This window comes from Suillus paluster, assembly GCF_016628075.1.
Source record: "Suillus paluster strain FC165 chromosome Unknown EDB91scaffold_10, whole genome shotgun sequence".
Lineage (NCBI taxonomy): Eukaryota > Fungi > Basidiomycota > Agaricomycetes > Boletales > Suillaceae > Suillus > Suillus paluster.
In genome coordinates, this window is record NW_024537570.1 from 162,369 (window position 1) to 179,448 (window position 17,080).

A 17,080-nucleotide genomic window follows, 5' to 3' on the forward strand; every position below is an offset into this window, starting at 1 on the left:
CTATGGAAACTTGAAAAACGTCAGCGCAGAAACAATATTTTGAATGGAACTAAAGCACACCATGTCGTCTTCTCGCCCAATGGTGATTACCTCGCGGCTTCAAATTTCCGTCGTCCTCGAACGTTTCAACATTGACCTTTGCGCTAACATTGAACATGCACATAGCCAACTCAAATGACAAGTTTTCCCCGGCTTCGGATATCATTGCTGCATTGCAAAAAATTGTAAGTGCCCAGTTTTATAAGCACTCACGTCTAAGAATAATAATCATTCGCCTCAGCAGCTTCAGCTCGTTCGATCAAGTTAACTAGTTGATGGTGTGGCCATTCATCAGATTCTAGACCTCGAAGCCCCATACTCTGGTAAATTCCCCAATACCGACTACTCTGTCATCGAGCTCAATGACCAGAGCATCAGCAGCATCGTCACCAAACGCCAGCAGCAGTTAGATGCAGTTTTGCACGAGACGTCAAAGGGACTTCACTTCCTAGCATCACTGACGCTAGCTAGCTAGACTCTGACAGGCAATAATACCTAGCCAAGAGTACCCTGGAGGATGCGTATTTGCGTCCAGTCACAGTCCTGGCGGCGTATCAAGTCAGAATACATGTTCTTGCCCAGTGACCAGACCACCAAAATAACAAGTGAGAGCTTTCAACTTCGACCCCATCCACTCTTCCTCCACTTCAATCATTCGAGGCTCGTCGTCGGTAGTGGCACTTTCGTCCTTTTCGGATTGGCCCAGGGCAGATATGTCATTCAGATCCGTGTTTCTGGGAAGGAAGTAGGCAATATTGTCTGAGATCCGTTTCGTCAGGCGAAACAGATCGGCGCCATGTATCGGCTGTATCCTCGAGAGGCTAAATTGTGAATGTGCCTCCGGTTCGTCCTGTAGGTCCGTATTGTGGTCGGCAGAGACATGGCTATCGGTAGGAGAAATGTATTCTGGACCACCCCAAGGGGGACTTAAGAAGACGACATCGATCCTGCGCGTTGGGTGGGGTCGTGAAAGATATGCGTTTGCAAATGAGACATAGTCCGCAAGAATAAACTCAATGCGGTCTGCAACACCGTAGATTGCGGCGTTATGACGAGCCAACGCTATTCGTATTGGGGAGATGTCCAGAGCAATGACTATGTAATTTATGAGGGCGACATGAGCAAGAAAACGATGAGCAGTAGAACGGGCCTCTCACCATGCTCACAGGTTTTTGCAAAAGCAATCGCATTTCCTCCGACGCCGCAGAAAGGATCGAGGATAGTATCACATCGACATCGCTCTGCAATTCGGATGGCGATGCTTTCAGGTGTCACGCTATACCAGCCTTCTTCGTCTAATAGACATCCCTGGTCGTATAAAGAAAAGTAACGTTTTCGTTGAGAAAAATCTAAGAGACCACGGGGATTGAGTCAAAAGGCCGAAATATTGGATTGTAGCATGACGGACATTTCTGAAGGTTTTCTGGAACCTCGTGAGCGGTGTTGTAGTGAGGAACGAGGGCGGTCGCATCGTATCTTGTGCGAGCAGGACCAAAGGTATCCGTTTTACGTTTCTTTACAGATCTGCTCTGATTTTGTGATTGTTCTGAATGGCTAGCAGCCTTTGTATCAATAAAGTCTTGTGGCAGGAAACGAGATAAACCCGTGAGGTTTGATTTTTTGCCCATGTTGTGGTGAGGTGACCGTGACGAACGACCCTGATGCGTTTGTGATTCGCGGAGTTAGGGATGCCTTATCAACTTATATCCTTATCATCAACTGTAGAGCAACTGCAGAGAATACTCAAAGTGAGTACTGCAATATTATTAGTAGTGCTGACTCTCTTCACGCGCGGAGATGGAACTTGGCCATTCCAACGCAGATGATGATGCCATACCAGATTTTGTACAATCTTGGCATCCATCAGTCCGTCGTCCTATTACTTCCCCCAATCCGGCGATCTACCATGAAGCCATTCATCCTCGCGCTATTTTTGAGCTTCGTGAAACCCCCTCCAGCGAATATTTCTTTGTTGTTCCCTATTCCTGCACCCATTGTTGTTCGTCAAAGCAGGCCTGTTCCCGTCTCCGGCCATGCGATCGGTGCACCAAGGTTGGGAAGCCTTGTACTGCTTATCCACCAGGCTATCAGAAGCTTCCCCCGCCCAAGGGGACCAAGCCTAGAAACCGTGCATCAATACCTTCATCAATATCTGGAATGTCTCGGGCTCCGTCGGTACAGTCACCCTCCGAAATGGCAGCAGCCTCGAGAGCCGACCAATCCATCACAACTTCTTCAAATCCCCCTTCACCCAAGAAACAGAAATTGACCCATTCGAGTTCTCCAAGTCCTCCAAAAAAACCTTCCAAACGCAGGGGAAATAATAAGAAAGTCGATGCTAACCCCCCTCAGAACGTACCACTCAAAGAATCAATCGATCCGGAAGCTAGTAATGGCGGTTAGTACCTTGTCAGATTTTTCATTCATGCAAATCACGCATCAAGAATAGATGCTTCAACCTCTACAGCGCCGGTTTGGACTTTTATGAGGCCTGCAAAGGCTAAACGTGCGGCTGACAGCTCTGTAGCTATCCCTGCAGTCAATGCCCCTCCTCATACGCCTCGAGTCTGGGCAAATGTGAAGTACCTCGAAATCACAAGTCCGAATCGAATTGTTTAACTAGATACCCAGTCTCGCGCAGAAATTGCTTCAATATTCCCTGAACTCACGAAGTCTGTTACGGGAATCTTATGGCGGCAGTTCGAAATGCCTGCATTGTTCCTAGAGCATCCCCGCCCCGACGATGCCTGGAAAGGCCAAAATACTCTAGAAATTACTTTGTGAGCATAGTTACTTCTGTTTTGAACCATTATTCACTAATTGGGCGGTGCCAAAATAGGGAGTGGGGCTATAAATGCGGTCCCGAACTACTAGTATGTAGCGAACCGCATGACATCGCGGATGACAAGAGGCTCTCCGATAACAATCATGCAACACAGGTTAGAACTCGGCACATTTGCGAGGCGTGCGTCCTGATCTCAAATCTAGGTGGAATGCGAGTCTGTTAAGCATTCGATGCCTTCCTTCACACCCATCAAGCGCGACTATCTCCAGTTCGATTTCTCATCGTTCGCTCCACCGATAGCTGTGGGGTCTGAAGGTGTGCTCGTTCTTATTCTTTATATTTCGTCACTCAGATTACGAGAAGCGTTGCCGTCCAATATTACGACTGCGTCGCAGTTGTCCATGTTAGCACCAGCACCGTTACCAGATTCACCACCGTCCCCAGTATTATCTCCGTCTCTGGTTCCACAACCAGATTCGCCGGCGATGTCTCCCTCGGCAGCCCCAAAAATACAACCCCAAGTGCCTGCACAAAAGCCGTCTGAGATCGAGACCCTAGTTCAGTGTCACATGCACAAAGTCCCCTTACTTGTCTTCGTATCTCGAGAAAGCGGGCTCTTACCGCGGCAACTCCCTCCCGAGTACGCATACTCTTGCCTGGGTTTATTTTTCATATCTGACATGAACGTCAGTTTTCTCTTTTGTCATTCTACGGGTCACGTCTATTAATTTTTCTCGCAGGCAGATATAAACAACACAGTAATAGCTATTTCTAAAACCCAGAAGTGCGGACGCGTACGATGGCGTCTTACCTTGGAATGGGCTCCGGGTGGTGAAGATGGGTTGTTGGAACATTCAAATGAGAAGCCGCACCCGTGGTGGATTGACCCTGTCGACTATCCTGTCGAAAAGGACACCGGCTCAGTGAAGATACCATATCGTCCGAGGGACCTGAGCGAGCAGTATTTCAGCTTTCTGCCTTTGGACCTCCTGGCGGACTTCAAACCCAATGAATTTTTTCCAAGAGGTTGGTACTGCAGGGAGTGTGGAATGCTCAATGCGCAGAGGTGTTTTAGACACCAGATCTGCGAGAGTTCCGGGTGCAAGGTGATTTTTTCTGCACCTGGCACTTGTCGAACCTTACTGAATATGGCAGCAGCGTAAAATGGAGGGGGGGAAAGCAAAAGCTAATAATAATTGCTTTATTTGTCACGTCGATCCGTTGCAAGCACTTCGAGAGCTGCACCATCTTCTGCCCATAGGTGATCCTCTTGATGATGCACCTTCGTCAATTGGCAAAATCGATTCTTCGTGGGACGACCGGATGCGGACTTTGACATATCAAGTCAACAGTGGTGCGAGAGTACAACATATCTTCACCGGTAACCAAGAGATATTGCAACAGGATGCAACAAAATTGCTCCTCGACATACAGAAAGATGTTATTCTTTCTCGCAGTGACCTACATAGTATGTATCATTGTTGTTTGGTTTCTAGAAACGTGCTAATTTTAATCTCAGGCCCTTATTTCACCTGGTCCATGAACCTTGACCCCGCACATAAATATACTGAGGATCCAGCAGGACAACCCGAAATACCTATGCCTATCTTCGACATCCATGATGTCTTGCTTCACTATATGCAAGCGTACGGCGAAATCAACGATGCCAACATCAACCGCATCCTGATTCAGGCGTGGGTCACCCCGGGGTCGAAACGGGTAAGCCAGAAAGGACACTCAACATTTTTTTTCTTTCCTAAAAGCGACCAGGGCGCCATTTTCAATGCGAAGGGCCACGCTGTCATGATCCTTTGTCTCGGCGCCGAAGTCGTCATGAATTTAGTACCTAAACATGGTTTCTCGGAGATACCCATCGAAAGTGCGGAGGACCGCATGGAGGTTGATAGCGAACGGATCTTAAGTGCGTCACAGCTGGTGGATAATGGTTGTTCATCGGAAACTCTTGCATCGGCAGCAGTAATTGTGCCAGACGGCGATGGCGACCGTAACGCCGCGAATCAACCTGACCCAGCGAGCCTTACTGCGGGGGAGTCACCTGGATCGTCATTGTTGTCAGGTATTGTGTGGGATAGCAAGGCAGCCAGAAAATGGAAGGGTACAGGTGGCAAAAAAAGCAAGCAAGCGCCGTTAGAACTCTCCGTGACCTTAGTTCACGGTGATGCTGTCATTCTCGAGGGAGATGACTTTGAGGTGAGGGTGGCATCACGCGGATCGGATTTAATGCACTGCTAACGAGTACGTTAGTACCAAATCAAGCGCAGCGGAACTACCATTCGTGAGTATTTTTGAGTTGGAAGCTTTTGGTTTCTAACTTAAATGACATGGCTTGGCTAGTTCTCATTGGGTCTTATGAGTGATCGGCACGGATCGGTCGGTGGTCGTCTTGGAAGTTTTAGATGAAGTCAACCGTTGCATTGTCATTATACGGTAGTCGCTTATTTTTCGGGTCGTTTATAACGAGGGATGAGGTCCTAGGAGGTCATCGTCGTGCATCGTCGTGCATCGTAGTTAGAGCGCTAGAGCGAATCCGAAAGCAGCAATCAAATCTCCCAAACACTAGAAACTGGCTGGCGCCTGCTGAGCGCAATTCTTCACAGTAACCAACCTCCAAGGATTATGGCTAAAACATCCACATCTACAGATGGACAAGACCCAAAGTGGGGAAGAGGTAAACGCTACGTCGCACTTGTGCTTGTGTGAACGGAAACTGAAATTTTGCGTACAGTACTAATTTGCGGTGGGACGGACTGGTGAGCGACGAATCAGTACTTCGTTTGAGCGCGGATATTTATCAATGGATGTTATGCGCTTTCCACAGGCCGAAACTAGGGAGGAAAGAACGCGGTGGAAAAGGTGAAGGCAACCCTGATGCGTGCGTCATTCGCTAGCCAGTATAGCTTTGTCGACTCAAAAACTGTTTTCCGTATCCCAGACCAGACCTCCTCGAGCCCCATATCCTCCGTTCCCTCAGTAATATCAAAATTGCTTCCATACACGCGTCATGTTCCGGGTGTCACTTCATCCTTCTTGACGTGGACGGCGCAGCGTGGATGTTTGGGCGGAATGGGTCTTCTGCACTTGGCGTGCCAGGAGAGGACGCGATATCTGAAAATACTCCGCGACGCGTGCTTGCGACGGACTTGGGTGCGGAAGAAGGCACTAGATTCGTGCATGCGGCGTGTGGACGTAGCCATTCTTTATTAGTGGGCAGTGATGGACAGGTCTGGTCTGCGGGCGCGAATAACTTGGGTCAAGTGAGTTGTATTGTGGTTTTTGTCGTGTAGGTTGACCAGCTGAGATACGTCAGTGCGGACACCATGTCGTTGCGCAGATACCCGCTTTCGAGGCGATCGAAGGGCCTTTTGTTGATGGCGAAAGACAGCACGTTATCAAGGCAGCAGTAGGCATAACGTTTTCTATTGTACTCACCGATGATGGCAAAGGCACGTACTCCTTGACGTATTCTGTTCTTCCGCCAGCTGATGTCTCTCAGTCTTTTCTTTCGGCAGCGGTGAGAAGGGACAGTTAGGCAATGGTAGGACCGGAGAACATATTATTACCGGGAACAAGACGGCTTTTGATGTTGAGACGGAACCTAGTGAGCGTCGTCATTCATTCGGTAATATGGCTAGCTGATCCGTTCGTAAAAGTACCCGTGAAAGGATTTGACGATAAGACTGTCATAGACATTGCATGCGGGCCGCAGCACAGCGTAGCCCTCGATTCCCAAGGGTAGGCACCATTTAAACGCGGTGATACGTCACTCAAATACTCCTAGCCTCGTGTACGTGTGGGGTTACAACGGCTATTGTCGGCTTGGTCTGGGCAACCAACAGGACGTGCTCATCCCTAAAGTAGTCCCACAGGTACGTGTGTGTTAGTTTGGTCGTCCCTCGCGAACAGTGCTGAAATAACTTAACTTAGTTTACCGGACCGAATGAAATAACGATGGGCGCTCATATTATCGCCGGCCCCTCGAATACCGTTGTTCTGGACAAGCAACAATTATATTGGATGGCCGGAAAGGTCCGTCAACGTCAGACAGTTGTCACAGTGTTCTTTCTGATTCTTTTTTTCAGTGGAAGAATAGTGGAGAAGGTGTGCATCAACTGTCGAATCAGTTCGTTCATGCATTGACTTGACTCCCGTGGGTAGGATCCTCTGGCTCGCCATACTCCTCATTCAGGTTTATCCAAGATTTGATGTACGATCTCAGCTTCGCGCTTTGCTGGTCAACTTGCTAATGTTGAACTTTTTATCAGGGGATGCAAAATATCTGGTGGCGGCTGCGGTGGAGTGACCCATTTCGCTCTCACGACTGATGACGACGGCGGTGTGATGACAGTTGCTTGGGGGCAAAATGCGTCCTACGGTAAGCAGCAGCAGAAGCTACTTGGTTGATCTAGCCTGAACGAGGACTGCAAGGTGAACTCGGCCTGGGACCCGATGAACCAAAAAGCGCCACAAAACCTACTCGTCATCAGCCTCTCGCCGGGATTGAGGTCATAAGGTGAGACATCCTCCGCTCGCAGGTTGGTACCATGTTTATGTGATCTCGTCCAGCGTGGCAGCTGGTCAACATACTACCTTGTTCTTGGCAAAACCGAGTGATAAATTATCTGACCTTCCCCGTCATCCCCTTGAGGTCGATGCCCCTGAACTATGTATAGTCTGCGACAAGGACAACGGAGATGATGATCCTGCCTTGGAGTGTGATAAGGTTAGTTATAGTCATCTTAACTTTCGATGACGGCGCTTACCAGGCTGGTTCAATAGTGCGACCATCCATACCATCTGGGCTGCCTAGATCCTCCTCTGGAGGCTGTTCCAGAAGGTGAATGGTTCTGTCCTAAATGCGTCGATGAGCTGGGTGCCCTTTCAGGTCACGACACTAAACCGTCCGGCAAAAAGGGCACCGCATCGTCACCGGACGCCAAGGGGGGCACAAAGAGGAAGGCAGCTCCTTCCGCGAAAGAGGGCGGTAAGTGTCCGATTGATCTCTGTGTGACTTGCTGATCCCTGACGCCTCTTCGTAGCTCCCAAACGTAAAAAATAAAGATCCGATATATGCAGGACCCAAACATACTACATCTGGAACCATACCTTCTCTGGAAACATTCTTTGTGTAATACATTTGGTGTAACGTTTTAGCTGGGTCTCTATCGCTCTCCATGTTATTTATTGACTTCAATTGTATATAGTCTGTTCACATTCCCCACTCTATCCATGTTGTGCATTGTATATAATTTTCTTATATATGTAAATGTTATTCAACTGGTGTTCCATGTCCGATAACATCACGCTGTGGAAGTCTTTCCACTCTTTATTAAAAGCATTATTTGCGCGATGGCTTCTGTGCTTGAAGCCATATGAACTCATGGATACTGGCAATCAACTTACCTACTGTTGTGATGACCTTCCTAGTCTGCATGAAACGTTCCCTAACTGAGAGGAGAGAATGAAGATGGCACAATCCATCGAAAAAATCAGATACTATAGACATGTACAGCACCTCGTCCTGAGTATGACCACTGGGAACAGTATGGTGTTGAATTACAAGCACGATATAGTATCGCGCGGATCTATGCGGAATACAAGACTCTTTGGACGGCGAACTTATCCGTTGCAGGACTACTTCAAATCATCAATTATGTTCCAAGTCAGGAATCTCTCGGGCATTCACTTGGGCCTGATCCACACCTTGCCAGATAGTTCAGCAATGATCATTCGAGAGATTGTCTCAGTGCTAGAAGGAACAATCACGCCCTGCGCGTGGTAGCAGTGTGAATGCAAACTTACCAGCCGAAAGCTCGAGGCATGCCATGCCCACGATAACCTGCTGCGATGAGCTGGCCTGGGTCTCACCTAAACAACCACGGTAAATGCGACGATCATCAATGCTAGCCACACCTACCAATGGATCGCCTGCATCAGTGAATCCCATAACTACTATCTAAAGTAGCTCGAAGCTCGTCTTATATAGTCAACAACGACTGCCGAACTCACCCATTCCATCTCGGGCTCGAACTTACCTAGGAACACCGAGGGAAGGAAATAACGAGGAAAATAACTAATCACATCGCAGAGGGCGGAGTCATCTTCCACGTTTAATTCAAACGGAGTAGCAGCGAGACGTCGCGCTCCTCCAAGCACGAGCAATGGTTTCTCATCCGAGCCTTTTGGTACAGGTTTGGGGAACCAACACTCAAAGCCCTGTCGGGTAGCGAAAAACAGATGTCAAGACTACGTAGGAGACCCATGCAAGTAGGCGACACGTACTCCATCGTCTCCCTACGCATTGGTCTTGGTCTGGTCTATGTTCACTGCAGTGCGAACGGCAATTACTTGTCCCCTGGTAGGAAAAATGCGACCAGCGAGGAATGGAAGTAGATGTGAAGCATAGTCATTAAGTAGCGTGAATTACTTTCGAGCATGAAATAGAACCTCGAGGTTCTAGTCAATATTCGGACAAGTCCCTTACAGTCTCCATCTCCTCTTTCTCCACCCATTGCGTGGCTTTCATATCAAAGGAAGATGACCTTGCACATTCGAGGTCCCTCTTTGCATCACAGGCGGCCTCCTCTGTGAAATAAATCCGCATGTGCCCACCGTTTACCAGATCAACATCATCGGCCCATCCATATTCCTGGATGATCGAGATAATAGAACAAGCAGCGTATGCTTCGACCACGTAGGCACGCGCCCCCTCAGCTCGACCAAATGCAGCTTCGCGAGCGGCATATCCAGTATAGGTAGCTGCACGAAGAGGGCCCCTGTTTTTGCCCGAGTCATCATTTGGTTGCGCTATCCTGCATTCCGCAACACAGCACTCACCGGTGGCTCCTGAACCTGGCGTAGTTGGATGATTATAAAACGTTTGCTGATTCTTGCAAACCAAGACACTCACAAAAGTCACGCCCCTCGAGGATGACGACTTTTAGAGGTGCGGATCCACGAGCGATTGCATGTGCAGTGCCAGCCTGAGCAAGGTGGTATGCGACCCCCACGCCTGTGATACCTGACCTGATGATATAGATGTCCGCGTCAGCCGTAAGTGGACCCTCGCTACCCCAAGATGCAAGCGGATTGGTATCTGGAGAAGAATGAGTCCAGAATGACCGCGTCGGATTCGCAAAAGGAAATCCTGCCAATCGAGCAGCTTCAAGGACGAGGTGGTTATGGATGGTCTCAGTATGAACCAAATCGACCGCGATATCACAGACCCGAGCGTCAATCGACCTTGGGAGAAATTGACATGAACACCTAACGGCAAAAGAAGTGATATCGATGAACAATATTTGCGGAACACCTCGACCAGATCGCGCACCTTCAAGAATTGTACATTGAGGCAGCGGTAGCGGCTCGCTGACCAGTGACGATTGTATAGTGCTTACCACGACGAACAGTCGTCCCTGGCGCACCCGGACTACTACTAGCACTAGTAGCACACCTTGTTGTCTTCAACCGTCCCTGTGAGAGGACATACAACAGGCATAAATTATGGCATTACATACGTGTTGAAGTACGTGTCACCGACAAGTCGTTAGCTATTTTGTGCAAAGTCATCCGACGGATGTGGCGGAATTCCGTCGAAATATATTATTATAAAGAATGCATTGCATCTTAGTCCAAACGTAGCACCATATGCATAAGATCAACGTAAAAACTATTAGTGATGTCAAGTATGTACTACGGAACTCGTGGTTGTGTCATAAAACGAATGTATTGACTTTAATTCCTAGAGCCAGAACCCTCACCACTAATGCCTGTTTCCGTACGCGTGAATGTGAGCGAGCAGCCCGACGGCAACGTATCATCCTCCGCCATCTTGCAAGGGCATTCGTCAGTGATATCCATCGTTCCTACATCTGACTCAGAGTCAAACGAGGTAGAGACGTCGGTCGTCGATTCGACCTTCAAGTCAGAGTGGCTCTCGGGATACACATCGGGGTCATCAAAAGGTGTAATGCCATCAAGCTCCACCTCGAGCGAGGTAGTCCACCCATGTGGATCATTACCATTACCCTTCTGGGACTTTTGGCTTTCGCGGAATTTCTCTTGGTTACGAACTATGCATCCAACCTGATAAAGTTAATGAGCAAGCAAATAAAGCCCGAGATTTCGTACTCAACAGCAAACCAAAGGCAGGGATGCAGCACGCTAATGCGAATTCGAAGTGAGCATAGAAACCTGTGTTACTCGCAAAGACTTACTAAAAAACAATGTTTCCGGTCATCTGTGTTTTGATGACGTCCGTATTGCAGAGCGTCATGAACAAGATGCTCACTGAAGTGATGAATATATGTGTACAAAGGGGAATACCAATCCTACCTATCACCGCGATAGTCGTGCAGGCACCGTCGCGAACCGTGATTTTGAGCCAAACACGTAAAACTTCCGACCAGCGAGATCTGCCTTGGAAGTATCGCCACAGCATCATGAAAAATATGAACGTATACGTTGCAATGACTGAGACACTGGTCGTCCACTCAGCGATCAGATATACAACAGGTGCAACAACTCTCACCCGGCATAGATTTGACTGGGAGGGGACCTGAGGATGACGCAAGTGGGGGAGTAACGAATGCCAATTACAATCAATCGAGCGCTGACTGCCATGGCAGCAATTTGGGCGCCACCGAAGACGAACAAGAGACCAGTGATATACCTGTCCTTTTGGAACATCTTGTACACTGTCAAGGAGTGCGCGCAGAAAGCATGAATAGTCATGCCAAGAGTAAGATCAAAATATGGCGTACCCTGCCGCATGAGTATTAACTCCACTGCAGATAGCAGCAACTGGATCATCGCGGTCTGGTACGCGTACCATAATCTGCAAACTATCGCATCGTTGGAAACTCCCGATTGCATCCTATACGAAAACCAGACGTTAAAGCTAGCGACAGGAGTGAGCACGCGACCTCTTGAGCTGCTAAACCGCCCACCTCAGTCCAGCCAATCCGGGATACCTGGTTACCAGAAAAAGCTTGGCTGCGGTGCTCTTCCGAACTCGCCTGTTCATCAGAAAGGTGTTTACCGCTCGTGTTCATTGATATGCGGGCACACACTCACGGCCAGACCAGGCGGACTTCATCAGAAATAAAACAGAGATATTCGAGGACCGCGATGGCGTTTAGGATGGCTAATGATTGTAAACCAAACCTGGAAGAAACGTTCAGACAACGGATTGTACGCACTTGTCATTAGGAAGATCCTGTGCGCCACAGTCGAGGGGGACATTATCAAATTGCAAAAATGAAGTAAGGCCAAATAACGAGCGACTAGACTTGTAGAAAGGAGGAATGGAAAAGCGAGAGACAAAAGTCAAAACTGCCCTACTGCGGAGAGAGGTTAAGCGTTCAGAGGAAATGAAGTGCTGAGCATCGAGCATTCAATGTTGAAGATATGTGGTTGCGACTCGGACCAGACCCGGATCCACTATTGGGCTCACCCTGACTGGCATGCCATAAGCGCACCGTGCGCCCGAAGAACATCATGTTTCTAATATTACAGGATGAACGGCCAGCCGACCCCACATCTAAAAAAGCCGACTTGGTCGAAGTTCCTCTCAAAAGTGCTTTTGGTTTAGTTCAGGTTTGCGTTCGTAAGCACACATTTCTGGTTGTGTGTTCAGCATCTCCACCGATCACATGAGTGCGCTACTGAAGTTGTAAGCGTTCATTTCAGTGGTTTTGCAGATGCGGCCAGCCTGAGCGAACTCTTGAAACGTTGAACTTGAAGGGCCTCCCAGTGTCAAACTAGTATTAAACTTTGAAACTTTACTTTCGAGTCATTAACAACATTAAGCAGCCGCACCGCTGATAACAGGGCCAATTAACATTTTAGGGATAGTCCAAGGAATATGCCGTCCGCCGTTTAACCTTGACATAAAATGTGGGTCCACGATTACCTTGGTGGATTGAACACACGTCTACAAACGTCTGTTAAACTTTGTATATGAAGAACGATTCACCGAGGACATGCAGCAAAAACGATGTCCCTAGTCACAGCAATGGCCAAGGCTCGGCGATCAGGGAATTTTCTCGGTGTATTCCGCAGCGCGACAACGATACAGGGTCGACTAGTCGATCGCCCGCAAATTTGGTCATGATTTTATGTACAACTTTGCAGTCACGAGCCGTCCAAGTCTCTTCAAGATCGCTGCCATCTCCCTCCACGACTCCAGCAAGGGAAGAATAACGCTGAACGTCCCGCTCATGAAAACCCACACGCTTCACCGCCATCGTCAATTAAAGTTCGTACATCTAGTTTTATTGATACTCACATAGAGCATGCCACCCAAAATGTGTAAAACCGCTCGCTGAACACGTAGTGCGAGAAAAACATGGATAATGGAACTGGAAGGTCTGTGTGAGATTCCCCCATGACAACGCATGCAGTGCAACCAACCGATAAGAATGACAATCGCGGACATTGCTGATGAATACCATGCCGCTCGCCTGAACACCCTCTGCAGAGTTTCGCGGCAAAGGGGGTCCGCTTGGGTAACATCCGTAGGCCCTACCTCGAAATCTGATTTTTCACGCTTCTCGCCAGATACGACGTCCGAGTCGGGGTCGTTATTTGCCGAACTGTCCAGCATTGCTATAGCCCTAGTCCCTTCGAAATCGTAATTATCAGGTTCTGACGGACGGCCATCAGTTGCATGCAGGCCCATTACAACTGACCGCTTACTCAAAAGAGATACGAAGACTGTAATGATCCCCGAGAACATAAAACCAGTAAGACCGCTGCATACGGCCGATATTGGCAATGCGAGGTTCGCGATGGTGATGGCGCCTGTAATGTGGACCAGTTTTGTCATCATGATGATCATTGCAGACGGAACCGAAAATGCTCACCATTGATCTTCCAGCATCCGATCATCCATGCCAGCATCCCGAGAATTGCTCCGATAATGGAACCATATAAAAGCCCGGTTCGCGTGAGCTTAGACCACCACACCGTGAGGATGATGGGTATGACTGCGGGACTAAGAACTATTCCCCTGCGCCACCACACGAAGAATAAGCATGTTAAATTAATTTTTCGGATGCCACGCACTGAACGTAGTACAACTGGAGCAAGTCGGTTTAGTCCTGATGGAATTATATCAAGGAATGTTCTCACCCAACCCAGGTCGATGTTCGCTGTGTGGAGCTGCAACGCAAGTCAATACGTTCGGTCAGTGACTGGAAAAAGTATTTACTATGGTCGCCCAGCACCCCATCCAAATCGCCCATGCACAAATCGCGTAGTGTGAAACACGAACAATCTCCGCACCCGTCGCCTGTGGATTCCAGTAGGTACGATAGATGCTACGTCCAAATAAGTCACGACAGAAGATGGGGTGATGTTCAGGTCTTACTCATACGACCTTACAGGGGGTGAGCGTGCGCGCAGAAATCGTGCATGAGAAACAAACTTACACAATACTGGATACGGCGATGAGTTCGGCGCTAGCAGCAGAAGTCACCGCCATGCTTCACGAAGTATTGGTTAAAGTTGAATTTCAGGGTTTTGTGTGACTTACAAAACGACCAATAACAGCGCCACAGCTCCGCCCTTTCCCATCAGCACGGCAGCTGCAGCCGGTGCGGCGAGTCCCGCACTTGTCTGCTCTGGTGACAGAGGGAACGGGTATGTCGGGAACAAGGGCTAAAGGGACATTGTCTTGGCGTTGGCGGATGACGAGAACACTGCGCGCGAAACCTTACATTGCTTTGGAGCGCACGGGCACTCAGACCGAGGCATGATCCGAAAGCCCAAGGAACGGCAAACCAGGAAAGTCCACCGAGCATCTGTGACGTTAATGTAAGTGCTAGCATCGGCAGTCGGAGGGATGGAAATACATAAGCTTTAGTTGTTCCTCTAGGGTCACTTGCAATTGCCTTGAGGTTGACGGACACATGATTCAGTCTAAGACGGTAATGGAAAGGAGCGTTATTCACCCTTTGCCAATATCCTGCGCACGGCACGTCAGATCACTAAACACGAGGTAATTATATATCATACCCTGATCACAAAACACGCCCGCAAATCCTGAAAGCAACGCTGACGCTCCGAACACGAGACCCTGAGAAAAATGAGCAGGAAAAGATGTGAGAGAATTGTCTACCCACCTGATTCGACTTCATTGTCATATAACTTCCATTTGCGTTCCCGGGGACGGGCACATCAATTGCAGCTTGTGTGAGTAACTCATACATTCGAGCTACGCTGCCGATCTCCGATGATGTCCCGCTTTATTTGCGCAGATTCTCAGTAGCACATCCCTGTGACATGGAGACTTCACTTACTATGCACGGAATACAAAGGTGTAAATGATGGCGAATAGAATGATGGTATGCGTCCAATCACAGATAAAGGTGGCACGCAATCCGCCGAATACGACATACACCGCAATGCCAATTGGCAAAAGAAAATACGCAGCAAGTAAGTTCATGCCGGTGAGGGCGTTCACAGTAGCTGCGCCTCCCACTGAAACACGACTCAGACAACGTATCGAGGTACTCAGCAAACTCACCTAAGAGAGATCCACATACAACAAGGACGCAGATAAACGCATAGATGGTGAAAACGATGTGGGCCGTGGTACCAAAGCGAACTTTGACGATCTGCAGAGAGGTTTACGGCCAGTCTCACGTGCAGTGGGTCGTACGTACCTCCAAGAACGTGTGAGCGCCATTTGCATTCATTTTGACTTTAGCGGCCACCATTCCAAACATTGCAACTTGGATAGAACCGCCCGCACCATACCACCTTCAAGAATTTTGATCAGTCAAAGCTTGAAGACGCGCAAACTGGCTGACCAAGGGCCGCTGACACCTATGCACGATCAGCATTTATGGCTTAAGCACAGGCTATGATCCATACCAAATGTATAGGCTGCAGTACTAGACTGAAGGAGAGTGGCGCTCCATGTCCAGGCACTGACGCTGCGATAATGCGTCACAGGTGCCCAGATGCGCGGACAAAGACGACCTACATGCCACAGCACACTAATCCAGGCTAGTATGCAAGTCAGCGAATGTCGTAGTTGACTAGAAAAACTGACATACTTTGACACTACGAGAAGCACTCTAGAAGGAGTCCCATTTGAGTGACGTGCACAGGTAGCATAATGCGACGCACCGTGAACTCTTCAGATGAACTTGGGGTAAACCGAGAGAAGTTAGATTGCACCGCGGTCAAGCATAACATGACGAGGGCAAAGAAAAACCCGACTCCTAGAAGTGGATCTAGAAAATGGCCTCCAAAGATCAAATTTTGAATGACGCACCGATAACAACTCCGTAACCAACGCTCTGATCTGATCCATCAAGTGAGTGAATGAGTAACCGAAAATGATTATTTCGCACCAAGAATGGGCTTGAAATCTGCGATTTGAGACATCCTTACAGACACGAAAGGAGTAGAGCTATACGACTGCTAGACATACCGCTTGCCTTCGTTTTTATCATAGCGTCTAAGAATATCGAGAAAGATAAGCAAAGAGGTGGTCTGTCATTCGTGTGATACGTTCATCGTTCTTTGGATGCTAAGGGCTACCAATTGACTGTTGATTGACAAGCGCGGAACAGCGAGAACCAAGCGAGGACACTTACAAATCTCAAGGAGGCCCGTGTCGTTCTATCCTGGTGTATCTTATCAAGGTATTGTAGTGTATGCCAAGGAGGGAGCTCGTGACAGTACCAAAGGGGGGTTGTAGTCGTATAGTGCAGGTCAGTTTTGTAGTTTTCTTAGTATTTGCGGTCTTTGAGTGTACGGAGGTTCCGAGCCATTTGAAGTTAGTTGTGATTGCATGCGATACGCATGTAAGAATGAATTTCATCCAGTCTCCTGTTGTGCTTTCAATATTCTACGGCTAAGGGGGGCTGCTGGCGCTTCTCGACCGTCTCCCATACACTTGTCCGAATCTGTGTATGCATCAGTGATCCTGTCCGCGGTACCATGAGTAAAAGATATATATGCTCACCTCGTGACATGATCATTTTGATTGTCGGATGCACTCCTGTTCGAGCGCTTTGCTCAGTTTCTGAAGTTGGGCAGTGATTGAAGTATCACTACCCTTGGAGGGTGTACTGCGGGCTTGAAAATCGTCCAGGAATCCTTTGACACGAGAAAGGGCGTGTCTGGAGGAGACTGGGGCTGATGAAACGGCCTGCAGATGAACTGGAGAATGGGCTATATCGTCCATGATCTTCAAGTTGTTTGAACGGTATTAGGAAACAA

At 48.5% G+C, this 17,080-nt stretch overlaps 6 protein-coding genes across 6 annotated transcripts; 2 read left to right on the forward strand and 4 right to left on the reverse strand.

The window, feature by feature from the left end:
* Positions 1-401: 401 nt before the first annotated feature.
* Positions 402-1,700, reverse strand: EDB91DRAFT_44256 (Tgs1 protein). Its single transcript, XM_041327285.1, has 3 exons — positions 1,448-1,700; positions 1,197-1,388; positions 402-1,134 (listed from the first exon to the last, which is right to left on the reverse strand). Exons 1-3 carry the CDS (start codon positions 1,665-1,667, stop codon positions 599-601), a joined length of 948 nt encoding a protein of 315 aa, XP_041180322.1. The 5' UTR covers positions 1,668-1,700; the 3' UTR covers positions 402-598.
* A 30-nt stretch (positions 1,701-1,730) lies between these two features.
* EDB91DRAFT_1114795 (uncharacterized protein) lies at positions 1,731-5,409 on the forward strand. Its single transcript, XM_041317906.1, has 13 exons — positions 1,731-2,437; positions 2,489-2,616; positions 2,671-2,819; positions 2,879-2,978; positions 3,028-3,139; positions 3,188-3,510; positions 3,565-3,930; positions 3,983-4,292; positions 4,344-4,543; positions 4,595-4,745; positions 4,800-5,035; positions 5,090-5,120; positions 5,180-5,409. Exons 1-13 carry the CDS (start codon positions 1,837-1,839, stop codon positions 5,200-5,202), a joined length of 2,730 nt encoding a protein of 909 aa, XP_041180323.1. The 5' UTR covers positions 1,731-1,836; the 3' UTR covers positions 5,203-5,409.
* On the forward strand, positions 5,410-8,145 carry EDB91DRAFT_1114799 (regulator of chromosome condensation 1/beta-lactamase-inhibitor protein II). The gene is made up of 16 exons (XM_041317907.1): positions 5,410-5,513; positions 5,571-5,595; positions 5,664-5,717; positions 5,778-6,099; positions 6,153-6,288; positions 6,339-6,443; positions 6,496-6,577; positions 6,624-6,711; positions 6,770-6,871; positions 6,925-6,943; positions 7,001-7,049; positions 7,108-7,217; positions 7,271-7,355; positions 7,409-7,565; positions 7,622-7,826; positions 7,882-8,145. Exons 1-16 carry the CDS (start codon positions 5,462-5,464, stop codon positions 7,899-7,901), a joined length of 1,611 nt encoding a protein of 536 aa, XP_041180324.1. The 5' UTR covers positions 5,410-5,461; the 3' UTR covers positions 7,902-8,145.
* Positions 8,146-10,418: 2,273 nt separating this feature from the next.
* On the reverse strand, positions 10,419-12,440 carry EDB91DRAFT_1114810 (uncharacterized protein). Its single transcript, XM_041317908.1, has 9 exons — positions 12,043-12,440; positions 11,918-11,987; positions 11,791-11,859; positions 11,605-11,741; positions 11,373-11,538; positions 11,177-11,322; positions 11,059-11,131; positions 10,978-11,005; positions 10,419-10,927 (listed from the first exon to the last, which is right to left on the reverse strand). The coding sequence occupies exons 1-9, from the start codon at positions 12,083-12,085 to the stop codon at positions 10,577-10,579; spliced, it is 1,083 nt and encodes a 360-aa protein (XP_041180325.1). The 5' UTR covers positions 12,086-12,440; the 3' UTR covers positions 10,419-10,576.
* A 306-nt stretch (positions 12,441-12,746) lies between these two features.
* EDB91DRAFT_44695 (Na+/solute symporter) lies at positions 12,747-16,487 on the reverse strand. Its single transcript, XM_041327298.1, has 27 exons — positions 16,453-16,487; positions 16,207-16,392; positions 16,128-16,157; positions 15,980-16,074; positions 15,907-15,927; positions 15,834-15,856; positions 15,722-15,783; positions 15,658-15,673; positions 15,511-15,607; positions 15,372-15,462; positions 15,145-15,325; positions 14,968-15,088; positions 14,861-14,921; positions 14,797-14,810; positions 14,698-14,736; positions 14,563-14,646; positions 14,379-14,503; positions 14,275-14,328; positions 14,214-14,222; positions 14,055-14,163; positions 13,976-14,005; positions 13,910-13,923; positions 13,708-13,853; positions 13,541-13,645; positions 13,256-13,489; positions 13,131-13,203; positions 12,747-13,077 (listed from the first exon to the last, which is right to left on the reverse strand). Exons 2-27 carry the CDS (start codon positions 16,238-16,240, stop codon positions 12,951-12,953), a joined length of 1,995 nt encoding a protein of 664 aa, XP_041180326.1. The 5' UTR covers positions 16,241-16,392; positions 16,453-16,487; the 3' UTR covers positions 12,747-12,950.
* A 348-nt stretch (positions 16,488-16,835) lies between these two features.
* On the reverse strand, positions 16,836-17,045 carry EDB91DRAFT_1048126 (uncharacterized protein; the record flags this gene model as incomplete). Its single annotated transcript, XM_041313370.1, has 1 exon — positions 16,836-17,045. One exon carries the CDS (start codon positions 17,043-17,045, stop codon positions 16,836-16,838), a length of 210 nt encoding a protein of 69 aa, XP_041180327.1.
* Between the last annotated feature and the right edge of the window lie 35 nt (positions 17,046-17,080).